Here is a 16,179-nt window from a genome sequence, read left to right as displayed (position 1 = left end):
CCAACTGGGATGGAGGGACCACAGCTTTCAGTGTGGATTCCTGGAAGGCTTCATAAAGCAGCTGAGGAGTTAGTTAAATATACAAATCCCTAAGGGTTTGTCCTCCTCCCATCTTGCGCCACTATATATGTTCTTTACTAAATTGTTTTTATTTTACTGAATTCAGACAAGTAAATTAATGACAATTTCAATAAGAACCTTCTAATAATCTTTCATTTCTAATTTCCCTATACACAAAAAAGGGAAGGCACCAACTGTGCTCATGTTTCCTAAATTTTAATATTAGGCCAGTATGTATCTCTCTTCTAAACTTGTAAAAATTCTAACTTACTTTTCTATTACTCAATAGATAAAAGACTTGTCTATATCACAAAGCAGCATTGTTCAATTTTCTCATTAAACCTCTTAAATATTAGAAAGAAAGAAATTTCTCACCCCTTGACATTTTTCTCTGATTATTTTCCCTTCTACCTCCCACTGAGGTCGTCCATCTATTGAAAGAAACCAATTATTGTTAAAAGCAATTCAAGTCAGCATACAAACAAAATCTAATGCATGTAGTATCACAAACTTATTGGTAAAGGGGATCTTTTTCTCACTGACTTCCAATATGAAAATAAAATGTGTACCCATGGGAAAAACAAATGAAGATCTCAGGCTGTCCAGGTTAGCAGGCCTCACAGAGTTTGTTCTACCTATTCATCCAATTGATGTTTGAAAGCACTGTGAGAGCAACCCAACAAGTAGTGATTAACTTCTGCTTGTAAAACTCATGTGATAGAAACCTCATTTTATTACCAGGTAAACCCATTCTACCTTTGGACATCTGCTGGAAAGCTCTTCATGATGAATGACATCTGTCTCCTTACAGCAGCCAACCACTGGTCTAAGTACTACTCCTTGTGGCTACCCAAAACAACTCTGAGTACGTCTCTGTGAAGGAGCCCTGGTGACACAGTGGTTAAGTGCTTGGCTGTTAACAGAAAGGTCAGTGGTTCGAACCCATCAGTTGCTCTGTGGGAGAAAGATGTAGCAATCTGCTTCTGTAAAGATTTACAGTTTATAAACCCTATGAGGCAGTTTCACTCTGTTCTATAGGGTGATTATGAGCCAGAATCACCTCAGCTGCAATGAGTTTGGTTTCAGCTTACTTCTCTGTGAGAACATTTTCCATGCTTGAAAGCAGCTGTCACGTTTGCTTGTATCTCCTCTTCTCCCCAGTTCTGCACTTATCCCGTACTCAGAAGTTTACCCTTCCTGGTCACTCTTCTTTGGACATGTTCCTCCAGGTTGACCTTCTCCCTCTAAACACACCAGGCCCAGGACTGAATAGGCCAGGTAAGAAATGACCCAGCATGTTAGAGAGTGACTGAAGTTCTCACCACCCTAGGTGGAGATGCTGTGTCTCTGTTAATGAAACCTTTCTTGGCAGCTGCATCACGCTGACTCTCACACTAAATGTGTAGTCAACAAGTGTCCCTAGGTCTGCCACAGTTCCTACTGCCAAACTCAAACTCCCAAACTATGCACTTATGCAGCTTATTTTTTTCTCCCTACTAAACTATGTTTGAGCCCTGGTGGCGTAGTGGTTAAGCTTGGCTGCTAACCAAAAGGCTGACAGTTCAAATCCACCAGCCGCTCCTTGGAAACCCTATGCGGCAGTTCTACTCTATCCTATAGGGTCACTATGAGTCAGAAGCGACTCAATGGCACCTAACAACAACAATCTTTGTTGAATTGCTCACCTTGTCAGGATCTCTTTGGATCCTGATAATTCTCTAAAATATTTGCTAAGTAGGCTTCCTAGATTTGTGTCACTTTAAAATCTGGCCAGCACACCTTCTGTCTCTTCATCCAGGTGATTCACAGAACTGTTCACCTGGGAAAAACCCCATTTGCTATTAAAACTTTTACTCCAGACTACAAATGTGCAGCTATTCAAAAGCATTCTTTTTATGTAATGGGCATTCACCCTGTGACTAACCCACATAAGTACCTTTACAGCTAGCATAACTATGAAGACACTGGGAGAGACGTCATCAAATGTCTTCCAGTAACTAGATAATGACTATCTCTGAGGTACAAGAGATACTATATACAAATGCTACGCCTACTTAGAATTATAGCTAAGTTCAGTAATCACCTGCTGGGTCCCTATGTGCTGAGGATTCTGGGTTACTGAGATGGAAATAGGATACCCCTACCTTTCAGTCTGCAGATGAAAGGCAAACACAAACGTTCATTATAATGAAATGTGGTAGGTACAATAAAGGTGTATTCTGGATGTACCAAGAACACAGAGGTCGGGGTCCTTAATCTAGTCTTGAGGTGGCTTCCTGGAAGTGCTCTTAAACTGAGCTTAAAGACAAGGTGATTTGGGGGAAGGGAAGTTTAGGCAGAGGAGATACAGCATGAGCAAAGACAAGAAACCACAAGTTATAGGGAGCTGTAAGTAGCTGTGTTGAAGGAGTATAAAGTACGAGGCAGGGAGTGATAAAAAACGAGGCTGGAAAGGTTAAGAAGCAGATCATGGCCTGAATGCTATGTTAAAGAGCCTAAAAAATTGAAGGGGATCATTTTAAGCACTTTTAGAATGAGTTTTACATGTTCACAACTGTAACCTCAAAGGGCAATAACTGCCAATATTTAACATGATTCAATTTAAATCAAAAGCTCTTAAATGCGAAGCTGTGGGTTAAATAAAAAGGAATTCTATAACAGCCTTATAAATTCCATTTATTGTACTCAGGCACAATTGAGTTTTTTACAGTGGAAAGGGAAGGACAGCTTTCAGACACTGTCTTTTCCTTAAACTTCTTGTTTCATATAAAATGTGACCTCTACAAAAAGATATTTCTTTACCATCTGATATAAACACTTCACTATTCAGTCAATCTTACTTCATAGCACTTTTACCTGGAATTATCTTGCTCACTTACTTGTTTATATGCTTACTGTCTGCTACCCACTAGATTGTAAGTTCTATCTGAGCAGGAAACCTCAAGGTTTTATTTGCCATTATATTCTCAGTGGATAGACCAGTATCCTTCACAAAGCAGCTGCTTTGTAAAATAATCAATGAATTACCAAACTGTGAAAAAGAACTGCTATTTCTTTTTAATTTTATTATTTTGTTGTTGTTGAGAATATACACAGCAAAACACACCAATTCAACAGTCTGTATTGAATTACGTTATCTTTTGCCTACTACATATGTTCTTCACCAGATTTTTTTAAATTGAATTCAGAGAAATAGATTAATGATCATTTCAATAAGAACTTTCTGATAATCTTTCATTTCTAATTTCCCTATACACAAAAAAGGGAAGAAAGACACGAACTATTTATCTTTCTTAAAATTTTATTTTAATATTAGGAAAGTATCTTTCTTCTAAACTTGTAAAACTTCTCACTTACTTTTCTATTACTCAATAGATAAAAGACTCCTTGTCTACACATAAAGCAGCAATTCAGTGATACTGGTTACATTCTAACTCTCCTTTCTGAGTTGTTCCTCCCCCATTAACATAAGCTCACTGCTCCCCTAGGCTTCCTACCTAATCAACTGCTATTTTTTGAAGACAGGCAGGGTACTAGGCAGGGTTGAGGTTGAGGGAAATGAATTTTAAGGGAGAAGACAGCCACACAGTTTCCAGCCTAAGAAAAAGAAGTCCAGCCATTATTAATCAAGTTAGAAAACCCACTGAAATAAGCCAGTTATTGGTGTCAGACATGTTTTCCTACTTTAATGAATTTAAATAATCAATTTAATTACCAGTGGGACATTGATATGGCAATATCCAGTGGAAACTTTAAGGTGTAGGTTAGAAGTTTAAGACAAAGAATGCAACTACAGATAAGAGATTTGGAAGCTGATAAAATTTCCCTGGAATAAGGAATGTAATGAAAAGAAATCTGAACTTAGAATCTTGGGAAACATCTATATTTAAGGACCAGAAAAATTGGTAAGGAAGACGAGTGTGAGTAGTTAAAGACATGCTCAGAACCACATACGTACAATTACGCAAAAGCAAAGGAAAAAAAGGGTGTTAAGAAAGAAAGAGGGTAGAGCTGGTTGTTGAGTGATTTTTTAGGAGGTTATGATTTCAAAGGCGTGAAAGACAAAAGACTAAAATGTATGGAAGTAGTAAGTAAGGAAATAAAAGTTGAAAACATTACTTATTTGAAGGTGATAAATGGAAGAGGAATAAAGAGACAGATTAAGAGGACGACAGAGCAAAGGGAAAGGTAATGTTCAGGATAAGGAGACTTGAACATATTTAAACTCTACAGAGATGGGCCATGAGAGTTATACATAGCCTTAAGTGCTTAAGTTAAAAAAAGATGAAATGCCAAATGTTTTGTTACATATATACTTAACACACACAATGATGAAAGGCTAAAAACAAATTACCTAAGCATTAAATTAAGGGAAAAAAAAGTGGTAAGAAAGAACATAGATATTAGTGAAATAGAAAACAAAAGACACAACTGAAAGGATAAATAAAGCCAAGAACTCTAGACAGACTGATTAAAAAAAGAGATGGTACAAATAAACAATAGTAGGACTGAAAAAGGGGTTTTAACTTCAGATGCAGAAAAAGAATATTAATGAGCAAATTAATGTCAATGAATTTGAAAACTTGGGTGAAAAGAATAAAATCCTGGAAAAATATAAGTGACCAAAACTAACTTAAAAAAAAAGACAAATTTGAGTGGTTCTATAACCATGAATGGAATTTTATCAGAAGTTAAAAAAGCTTCTGACAAAGACAGCCACTGTTCCAGAAGGTTTCAGGAAGTAAGCTCTGCCACGTGTTCAAAGGCAGTGAGACAACCCAACACAGACACTTCCCCAACCCAACTCACTTTAATATCCAGAATATATAAAGAATTTTTGTCAGTGAATAAGAAAATGACAAATAACCCAACGGAAAAAAAGACAAAGACACGAACATGTATTTCACAAAAGGAAAACCTGAGTGGCCCATAATAACTGCAACAGAGATCAGGAAAATACAAATCCAAAGCTCAAGGTACAAAACTTAAGAATTTTTATATTCTTGCCTGTGTCCACCATTCATAGCAGCACTGCTGACTACTGTTTTAAGTGCCAAAAACCAGACACAGCTCAAATATCTAGTGAGAAAATGGATAATAAACTGTGGTAAATTTATACAGTGAAAAACTATATAGAAGAGTGAAAGACTTTCATTTACATAGACCAATCTTAAAAACATTAATGCTGACCTCTGGAAAAAAAGCAATTTTCAGAAGAATACATGCAGTATTATATAAAGTCTAGAAACAGGGGTAAAAAAAACAATACATAGAAACTGTAAAAGAAAAGCACGGGTTGATTCAAGAGAGGGGTCCATTTGGGAAGGAGCACCAAGAGGTCTTCAAAGGTAAAAGTTCTATTTCTTAAACTGGGTAGTAGGTATATAAGTATTGGTCATACTACTCTTATAAAAATAACTCACAATTTTTAAAATGCTTAAATACAAGAGGGAATTGATTTAAAAAAATTTTTAATATGTTCATGGACACAAAACTCATCCTGATGGACACAAAATTCATCCTTGTTTTTACTGATATAATTCACATACCATAAAATTCATCCTTTAAAAGCACATAATTCAGAAGTTTTTAGTATATTCATGGTTGTGCAACCATCACCACTATCTAATTCTGTAACACTTTCATCATCCCGAAAAGAAATCCCATACCCATTAGCAGTCACTCCTCAACCCCTGGCATCTACTAATCTGTTTTCTGTCTTTACGTATTGGCCCATTCATTTTATATAAAGGGAAACACAGCACGTAGCCTTTTATGCAGACTTCTTTCACTTAGCATAATGTTTTCAAGGCTCATCTTTGTTGTAGCATGAATCAGTGCTTCATTCTTTTTTAAGGCTGAAAAATATTCTATTTTATGGATATACCATATTTTGTTTATCCATTCATCAGTTGGCGGGCATGTGGGGTGTTTTCACTTTTTGGCTATTGTGAATAACGCTGCTGTAAACATTTGTGTACAAGTTCTTCTGTAGACACACATTTTCAATTCTCTTGAACATACATCTAGCAGTAGATGTGCTGGGATATTCTACTTTTTGAGATATTCCTTAAAGAGCAGTTAACATTTACATAAAAATTTAATGTTTGATGTACAATAAGATCTACTACATAAAGGATGCCTATAGCTTTAGGAAAACTGTTTTGTCATTAATGTTACTGAAATATCTTAACAATTTATTTCATCCTCTTGCCCCTTAATTTGAAGGCAATCAACTCAAATATATTACCTTGTCCTTTTTCAAGAAAAATGATTTTGGATTCTGGAAGAAAATTAGATCCAGTCACAATCATTTCATGACCTCCATTTACAGAGCAACTGTTGATACTGTACTTCTCAATATGAGGAAGTTCTTGAGCAGACCGCTGGGCTGTAGTTTTTTTTCCCCCCCAAAAGTTGAGAAGAAATAAAATATTAGTTTATAATCTTTCATACATAAATAACAAATTCAAGCTATAAAATGAAAATACGAGAAGCAAATTCTGGGATTAGTAAATCAGATTGAGTGATATATTCCTACTTTAAAAAAAGATGAATATCTATGATATTCATTATGTAAAAGTAAAAAGGTAATTTAATTGTACTATTTACTGTCATAATATTAGGTATACAATATCGTTCAGGCTTTTAGAATTCAAGACAATGGTTTAATACCCATAAAATAACTATGTTTTTAGAAAACAGAATTTTCCTTTTATTTATATGATTTCTAAATTTCTTAATTATTTCCTTAGGCTACCACTGTAAAATCAACTAATAAAGAGAAATTAACTCAATTCTGTGACTTTACACATTTACTTCATCTGTTTTTCTCTTTTTGGCTTAAGTCTTTAATATATTTCTTTCGCACAAATAGCTGTCTGCTAAAATTCACTTTTCTGAATCACTGAAGCTTATCAGATTCTTTTTTAATGGATGTAACTGTTTCAGTAGTCACTGCACATTTCTCTGCTTCAGAGTACGTGCAACATAATCTAATTTTTCATTAGCCTAAAGAGTCACTATTTAAATGACCAGTTTTTATAACCAGTGTCCTTGGTGCCACTCTTCTCTGATATTCACTGGTTCTAATATTTTCTGGATATTGTTTCTGCGCTTTTTTTTTTTTTTAACTGCTTAAGCTTCAAGCTGTAGATTGCATTTCTTTTGAATGCTTAGGTTCTCTAATGCTTTTTTCTTGTCAAATGCCTAGATATCCAGGTATTTTTCTGGATTAAAAAAAAAGCATTGAGTATACTCTCTTCTTCACGTTTGGAAAATAGACTTACTTGTAGTCCTACTGCTTGATTGGAAAACTGGTACCTTTGAGGGTATGCTGTGTATTATTTGACAATATAGCATTTTAAAGAAATTTAAACATGAATGCCTTTAGAAAAGTTTACTATGACTCCTGTCTCTCCCAACTATTTAATACTACCCAGGTATGTGAGTTGGACCCTTGCCCCATTCAAAGAGGATATTAAAATAGATTCTTCCATAGGAGATGGGTCTGGGATTTACAATCAACCACACCTTGGGAAGTACCAGGCACCAACCTACACCTCAAAAAATACTTACGTCCCTACTGTTTCAAATGGCTCATAGGAAAAGGGCATGAAAACAAGTACTGATGGCTTTTAGGGAGTAGACCAATTATAAGTTTTAGATATTTATGTGGAAAACAGCCATCACAGGTACATTCTAACTAATACAGTAAAACGTGTTCAACACATGGCATAACCATACTAAAATATTATGCATGTGTTAAAAATAATATTTTTAAAGAATATTTAATGATATGGGAAAATGCCTATGATAGTATAAGTGCAAACAGCACAAATTAAGATGTGTGCATGTGGTTAACATAAATAAAACAGTATAATAACTGTAAGAGTACTCAGAAAATCTGTGTTCTAGGCACAGCTTTATCACCAAGGAGCAAGTAACCTTGAATGAGTACTTGAGCTACCTGTGCCTCAGTCTCGTCCTATGTAAAATTAAGGCATGGAATTAGAACATTTCCAAGTCTGTGCCCCAGAGATCTAAACAAGAGTCTCAGTATTTCAGTCATACCAGCTAACCAGCCCGAGGTGCACAGTCCTCCAGGGCCTGAGTAGATATCAGGTTCTAGAAACTTTTTTCCTATCTTGCCTTCGTAAATCAGGGACAAAAGTGTTCACTTTCTCAATCTGATGTTATATAATAATTTTGTGGTTAGGAAACAAAGACAAAAGCCTACAAATCCTTATTTAGCTGACAGGTCAGCTTACAGAGAAAGGCATCTTATAACATGAAGGCTGGCATTTTAATGAGCCACAGAAGACCAAGAAACATTATAGTATCACGGTCATAGCTTCATGATTCAGTCCTCAAACACCATCAAGCTCACCTCTCTCATTTAAACATACGAAAACTTGTTCAAGAGAACACGTCTACAGTCATACCTACTATACGAGGGCAAACTACAGTGAGAAACCATTTTCTATTCCAAGATTAGTACTCTTCCCACCTAAACATATTAGTTCTCATCCATATAAGAAAATCACACCAGTATTCAGACTCTGTGCCTCTGTTTACATTTTTGATCCAAACAATAAACTACAAGCAAAACAGAAAGCAACCTATTGTAAACAAAATCTTAAAGCATCACCACAGGCTCACTTACAGCATTCAACAGGTATAGAAGCTGTCTGCAGAGAAAGGACTTTTCCACTGGGCTGTGGGATGTGTACACGAAACACAAGTCGTACTCTAGTATTCTTTCTGCCAATATCAGTTTCTCCTTTTCGAAGTTCTATATCTGAATTGCGGAGTTTCAAGATACCTGCACAGTCAATACTAGGGGAAAAATGTAAAAATGTTAATTTGTTTATTTATACTCAGTGGTTCTAAACAAGTCAATTACATAGATATCGTTAATATAACGAGGAAGAACTATCATTACCTAAAATCAGGCCAAAAAAGACATGTATGATTACTATTCTCTGCTATTCCAACTTAGAGTTTCAAAATGATTCTGTAAGACAACAGTTCAAGTAACTTGGTGGATTGACTGCACAGATGGCTGTCAATAATTCCTCCTCATTCCTGTATTCACAAACCGCTCCTCCCAATAAGAGGTGGAATCTACGTCCCCTTCTTGAGAGCTGGCCTTGTGAGTTGCTTTGTCAAACAGAATGTTGCAAAGTGATGTTGGGCAAATTATGAGCTTAGCCCTTAAGAAACCTGGCAGCTTCTACTTTTGCTCTTCGCATCTATTCTAGCCACTCCAGCCACCGTGGACTTTCTAACCACAGCTGAGCTCCCAGCTAAGTCCCAGTGCATGAATGACCTGAGCCAGTGCTAAGTAAACTGACCAGCTAAGCCCAACCAACCCAAAGAATCATGAGAAATAATAAATAGCTACTATTTAAAATCATAAATTTCGGGGTAGTTTATTACATAAAAATAGATAACTGAAACAAAGTAAAAAGACTCCTTTATCCTATATACGCAAGTAGGTAAAAATAAGTCATCCATAGCATATCTAGACTTTCAGAGTACTGCATCTATTAATAAAAACAATCCATTGGGCCAAGATTCTTGAATTTCTAACAAATATACATATAAGATTAAGGGGCTTCATTTAAGGTCTAACATTTCATTGTTTTCAAAATGATTTTATTACTAAGTATGGCTGCTTAACACACAACCATGGTAGGTAACAACAGTAACCACAGCATATCTTTGTTATTAACATATTGGAAGAATAACGTAAGTGGATAACCAATGGTCAGACATTCTAGTCAATTTAAAGTTTACTCCCTACATGGTTTTTCTTGTTATCTGTACTTTTACTTTATCTACCAATAGTTCTGACTTTAAGCTCACTGCCCAGGGGCTGCAGAAATCTCTTTGAAGGGCAACACATTATAGAACTAGGTTATCAAGATAAGAACCAGGAAACTAAGAAAGAATCAAAAAGAAATTTTTAAAGCTTTCAAATATTTTCAACTTCAAAAAGACACAGGGAGAAGAAAAATTTTTTAAAAGGAAACAATTTTGAAAATAACCATTGGCTATTTATGGATAACAAAGATTATTTAACTAATACTGAACAACTGCACTTTAGCTCAAGGCAGTATTGATCACATTGTATCAAGGCAGTGATTCTTCATGTTAACATGCTAACATAGGTCTTTAGGGAAAACACCAGATACCATCATCCTTTCCATTGAGTACTGAGTAAAGTTATTTTAGCAGGGAGCTAAGTTTCTAATGGAAGATCTACAGACAGTATCAGAAATAACAATCTTAAAACTCTGACTAAAAGAATGCAAAAGAAACCAACACAAACAAAACCTATATAAATAGCATGAAATAACTATTAAATTCTGTTTAAAGCTATAACTATCTTCATTTCAGATTAGGGTATAACACTGTCACATCCATATCCATCCAGTTTTAAAAACAAGAAGGAGTTATGACCAAGTAAGGCAATGAATGCTATTATCCTATATTTAAAGAGTCTTGAACAGCAGCTCTATGGCTTATGGGTTAGTATACTGGTCTATGGCTTATGGGTTAGTGTACTGGTCTTGAACAGAGACTCAACATCTATGACAGATTAGGCTTGAAATGACCAAACCTGTGGGTTAGTAGGCAAGACAAGGGGACTATCTACCAATCTTTCCTTACTGTACTGTCTTTCAACATCAGTTGAGTCATTCAACATATACCTCAGACTCACTTATACATAAATTATTCTGAACAATGGTTTTATCTTTCACTTAAGAATTTTATATCTACCACTGTATGAAACTGTATTATATTCAATTATCATAACTTAACCTAGTAATTAGCTCCCAGGTAAAACAGGCTCATTTAGCATTAGCTGCCCTGTTGTATCTATAGTACATGGAAAAGGTTTCTTAAGTTTAGGTAACTTTCTAGTTGCCAAAAGTCCTCATACTCAACCATTTCTATATACATACAATATTGCCACAGACTTGGGTCCTATTCCCGTTCTCCTATCTAACAGTACAGGACAAACAGAATAGCCCAGAGAAGATTCAAGTGTATATGTGGTGGAGCAAGGTATAGTAAGATGAGCTCGGGGCCCTAATGAATTACAGGGCCACTGTGCTAACCCTAAAATGCCTATCTATACATATTTCTTTTATGTGATATCCTAAAAGTTTCAGGAACCTGATGCAGGAGATTGAATTATTGGAAAAACTGTGGAGAGTGACACACATTCAAAGTGGCAAGGTCAGCTGCCATCTTTGAGTGAGGCAGCGCTGTTTTTTCCTACTCCCATCAAAATCCCACTGCCAACAGATTCGATTGCTATGCAAGGCATATGTTGCCCTCGTTTACACAGGCAATTACTGAACCGTTCCAAACTGGTTCGAAGCCCTGGTTTGGAAGTTTAGGGTTTCATGGGATATCCCAGTTGATGACCCTAATAACATGTTAGTGCTTCTGTTCTACCTCCTAGGTTGTTGCATAGTGTCTGGGGTCTTACAAGCTTGCAAACAGCCATCCAAGGCACAACAATTGATCTCTATTTGCCTGGAGGAACAGAGGAAGAAGTAGTGAGAAATAGGAGGAGGATATGGAATGTGTGGCTAACTGCCTCCATGAACAACTGGCTTCTTTGCCGTGAGACCAGAAGAACTGGATGGTGCCTCGCTACCATTACTGAACACTTTGATCAAAGATTCTATAGAAGAATCCTGATTAAAAGAGGTCAAATGCTGAACAGAATTTTAAATTCTCACAGAATCCAGACTTCCTGGAGCCATGAAGGTTGTAAACCCCAGAAACTATTACCCTGAAATAATCTTTAAACTTTAAACCAAAAGTATCCCGAGATCTTCTAAAAACCAAACAATAGTTTCACTTAACTAGTAAAGAATGTCTGCCTTGAGCAGTATGCTCTTTTTAAGAACCATCTATATGGGATCAAATTGAAAACAACTTGAAAGATTAGATAGAAAACTTAGGGGGTAGTAAATTTATGTTAATGGGGGAAGAATAACTCAAAAAAGGAGAGTGAAAATGGCTGCATAACTTGAAGAACATAATCAATGTCGCTAAATTGTTTATGTAGAAACTGTTGAATTGGTGTAGGTTTTGGTGTGTATATTCTTAACGACAAAGCAAAATTAAAAAAAACTAAACCTCTAACTATTCAAGCCATTATATTTCAGGTTTCTGTTACAGACAACCATGTTTAATCCTAACTAATCCACTTGAACAGACTCCATTACATTCTCATTAAAAGGTTGGCCACTTCATTTGCAAATGGATCAAATGGGATGCCTGAAGGCAGAGTCAAAATTTTCCTTAAGAAAACATAGTAATCATAACTGTATTGCTGTTATTTATTTATTGTGTACCCTGTTAGACTCTAAAGTTACCTGAAAAGGAAGTCCATATACTTTTATCCCTATCAACTAGCATGCATGGCTGGGAGTAAATGGTCCACAGCATTTGCTGAATTGAATTTTCTTTCTGGAATTATGCTACCATCCTTAGAAAATGTGCTGCAATTACTTACATAACGTCAATCAGTTAATTTAGAACAATAAATGTTTTACTTTTATACTAAAAAAGGAAATACACATTTTCCCCCAAAGCTGTTTTAGAAAAATATTATTCATTTTGGGCTATGTTTCAAGGTACCTGGCTGACATGCTATTTTCAGGAAGAAGCGGAATTTCCAGAACTTTTGTGCTAGCAATTATTATCTCTTGGCTTGCAGTAGCAACAGTCTTCCCAGTGATTCGATGCACCTGGTAAAATGCATGAGGTCGTAAATATCGGTCATCTGCTGTACCAATAAACATCTGTAGATTTATCGGTTTTTCACTATAACCCAGGAGCTAATTAAGAAAAACAAACACAAAAAAGCACAATTCGTTATCAATGTACTTTACAATAAGCTTACAATAATAAGTCTCTTACGTCTATATCATATACTGTTGATACATAGAATGTTATTTCAAAAAAGATAAACAATCCAACTGTAATCAAAGAACAACCTTCCACACTTCTGAAGTTTTGCTATAAAACACTGGAATACGTTACAAAGGGATGTGTTTTTGTTATAAATATCTGAATCACTAAAATTTTGAAAAGCCTTGCTAGTCTGCTGTGGAGAATACAAAAGAAATGCTGATTCTGTACTTCTGGCAACATTAACCACCACTGCTTAACCACTAGAGGCCAGATTCTAGCCCTTCTTAATGCATGGGATAGTCACAGTTCTTCAAAATGAAGAACTATTTTATGTTGCACAGAGCTTTAGAATATCTAGTCAGACATTCATGTACACGGAAAAGTTTATAATTATCTGAATTTAGAAGCCAACTCCTTACACGTAAAGACAAAAAAAATCTGCAGTTTTAAATCTACAAACTTTTCATGAATGCTACTACCATGTAAACTGAGAACAGTTTTACCGAGAGTTCATCATTTCCGAAAATCATGTTCAGTAATGCCACTCACGGAATTTAGGTTGCTGGTCAACACATCTCTCTTTGTACCTGTCATTCTGTAGGTACAAGTATGTGACCACTCCATTGTGTCTTCTACAATCATTACCAGACTTTATCATTTTGAAATATACTATTTTAATTTAGTTTTTCATATTTATTTCCTTTTAATATTACAGGATTGTATTGATATCTTTAAAATCATATGTATAGGTAAATTATATTATCTTTGAATTTCCATTTCAGGTTAATAAAGTTGTTGTTTTTGTTAGGTGCCATCAAGTCAGTTCCGACTCAGAGCGACCCTATGTACAACAGCCGAAATGCTGCCCGGTCATTACAAAATATTTGCTTAAAAAGAAAAATGATGGGGTTGGGCCTGATAGGGTTGAGAACTACTGGTCTAGAAAATTTGCAATTAAAGAGGCACAAAGAACTAGGGACATGACCACAAATGTTTATGAAAATGTTTTCCAACAGGCAAGATTCATTATAATTCATACTGCAGGAACAATTCCAGATTCAAGAAAGATGACAAATCATAATTCCAAATACCTTTCTCAAAGGATATTAAGTAGAACATATAAAGTAGGAAAGAAAGGGCTAACAAATGAAAAATGCTCAATCTTATTAAGTATCAAATAAAAGAGAAACCATTTTTAACCTATCAAAATAGCAAGGAATAGAAAAATAATAGTCTATGCAGATATTTGTTTTTCACCTTTTGTGGCTGTTTATATCGTTTGTTCACCTTTTGTTTGCATTCCGGTGTTATTAATCTGTACAAGCTATTTATACACTAAGGGTAGTAACCCTTTGTCTTACGAGTTATAAATATATTTTTCAATTTATCATGACTCTGATCCCAATTTCTGCTCCTCAAGAAGAAACTACTTTCAAATAATTTTAGCCATTTCTTCTGGAATTCACCTGCATATTTCTAAAGAGCATGTTTATACTTCTATTTCTTAATTTTTTCTTTTCACGTTTAGGTATATTATCTTTGATTATCTACCACAAAAGATAATAGGTTGACTCTTGAACAACACATACACTTCTTTTCCCCCCCATCCTCCCAGTAAAGTTATTCTTTTTTTCCAGGTTAAATCAACATTTAGTGTTTGCATGACTGTGTACATGCTACTTATAGCTGAGCCATGTAATGTATTCTGACCACATTTCCTTTTTTGTACAACTTTTTGTTTGGCTAGAGTTACTAATCGCCTTTTATATTAGTTTGGCTGCATATAACAGAAAAACTCAAAATAACAGTAATTAAACATTAATGTGAGTAAACTTTATGTATTAAGAAAACGCTCTGATGCCACTTTGGTGACTGGCGTTTGGGGTCTTAAAAGCTAGCATGCAGCCATCTACGATGCATCAATTGGTCTCAACCCACCTGGAGCAAAGAATGAAGAACACCAAAGACACAAGGAAGATAGGAGGCAAAGAGAAAGAAAGGGCCACATAAACTAGAGACTCCATCAGCCTGAGACTAGAAGAATCAGATGGTGCCTGGCTACCACCAATGACTGCCCTGACATGGAACAAAACAGAGAATCCCTGATGGAGCAGAAGAAAAAAGGGATGCAGACCTTAAATTCCAGTAAAAAGATCAGACTTAATGGTCTGATTGAGACTGGAGGGACCCCAGAGGTCAGGGCCCTCGGACTCTCTGTTAGCCCAAAACTAAAACCATTCCCAAAGCCAACTCTTCAAAGATAGACTGGATTATAAGACATACAATGATAGTGGTGAGGAATGTGCTTCTTAACTCAAATACACACATGAGGCTACGTGGGCAGCTCCCGTCTGGAGGTGAGATGAGACGTGGGCAGCTCCCGTCTGGAGGTGAGATGAGAAGGCAGAGCGGGGACAGGAGCTGTTGAATGGACATGGGAAATACAGGGTGGAGAGGAGTATGCTGTCACGTTGTAGGGAATGCAACTAGGGTCACATAACAACGTGTGTGTAAGTTTTTGTATGAGAAACTGACTTGAATTGTAAACTTTCACTTAAGGCACAATAAAAAAAAAGAGGAAAAAAAAGTTTAACATCTAACAAAAACAACAGCAAAGAAAAGTAAAATTTAGTTCTCTGTCAGAATCTATAGGTCTTCTCTCTTTGACCAGTCAGTTTCCCTAAAAGCAAATTCTCCAGTCTCCTCTTTAGGGCACGTAAAGCTATTACAAACATTTTGAGCGTTGAAAAAAGGAAGTAGGCCAGAAGTTTCACTACTCCGTATGCAGACTTTCATTCTGTGTCACCCCACTTTTCCACCCTGTTTTCAGTACAGATCCTGAAGCCCTGACTTCACCTATTCTACAGCCTAGAACCTCCATTTATTTTATTCTCTCTAAGGAGTAAATCTCTAGTAGTCTCCCAGGGTGGCAAAAGAGTTATCCCTTGGCTGTATTATTGCATAAGAGAGAAAAATTTAGGATGCCTAACTGCTTCTTTTGTAGACTTTCACCCAATCCTTCTGCTTTTAATACCACTTCCAATCAGACTTTTAGAGATACCCAGTGCCTCAAATTCCTGAGCCCTTCCAGGGTTTTTTGATGTAAAGTGACTTGTACTTCTTATTGGTTCTTTCCTCCCATCCAGCAGGCTTAAGCTGCAGCTCTCTCATGTC

General features: G+C 36.0%; 1 protein-coding gene across 2 annotated transcripts in view; it reads right to left on the bottom strand.

Moving 5' to 3' along the window:
• The window catches only part of NFATC3 (nuclear factor of activated T cells 3), a 99,647-nt gene that overhangs the window by 33,211 nt on the left and 50,257 nt on the right, over window positions 1-16,179 (bottom strand). For both annotated transcript variants that reach the window (XM_049863732.1, XM_049863733.1), the window contains exons 4-7: window positions 12,730-12,929; window positions 8,726-8,898; window positions 6,311-6,451; window positions 436-491 (exon numbers count right to left, since the gene is read on the bottom strand). In XM_049863732.1, coding sequence (XP_049719689.1) covers window positions 436-491; window positions 6,311-6,451; window positions 8,726-8,898; window positions 12,730-12,929 — 570 coding nt within the window. The remainder of the gene's footprint in view (window positions 1-435; window positions 492-6,310; window positions 6,452-8,725; window positions 8,899-12,729; window positions 12,930-16,179) is intronic.

This window comes from Elephas maximus, chromosome 21 (assembly GCF_024166365.1).
Source record: "Elephas maximus indicus isolate mEleMax1 chromosome 21, mEleMax1 primary haplotype, whole genome shotgun sequence".
In the NCBI taxonomy this organism is placed as follows: Eukaryota; Metazoa; Chordata; class Mammalia; order Proboscidea; family Elephantidae; genus Elephas; species Elephas maximus.
This window is presented reverse-complemented; position numbering and strand designations above follow the sequence as displayed.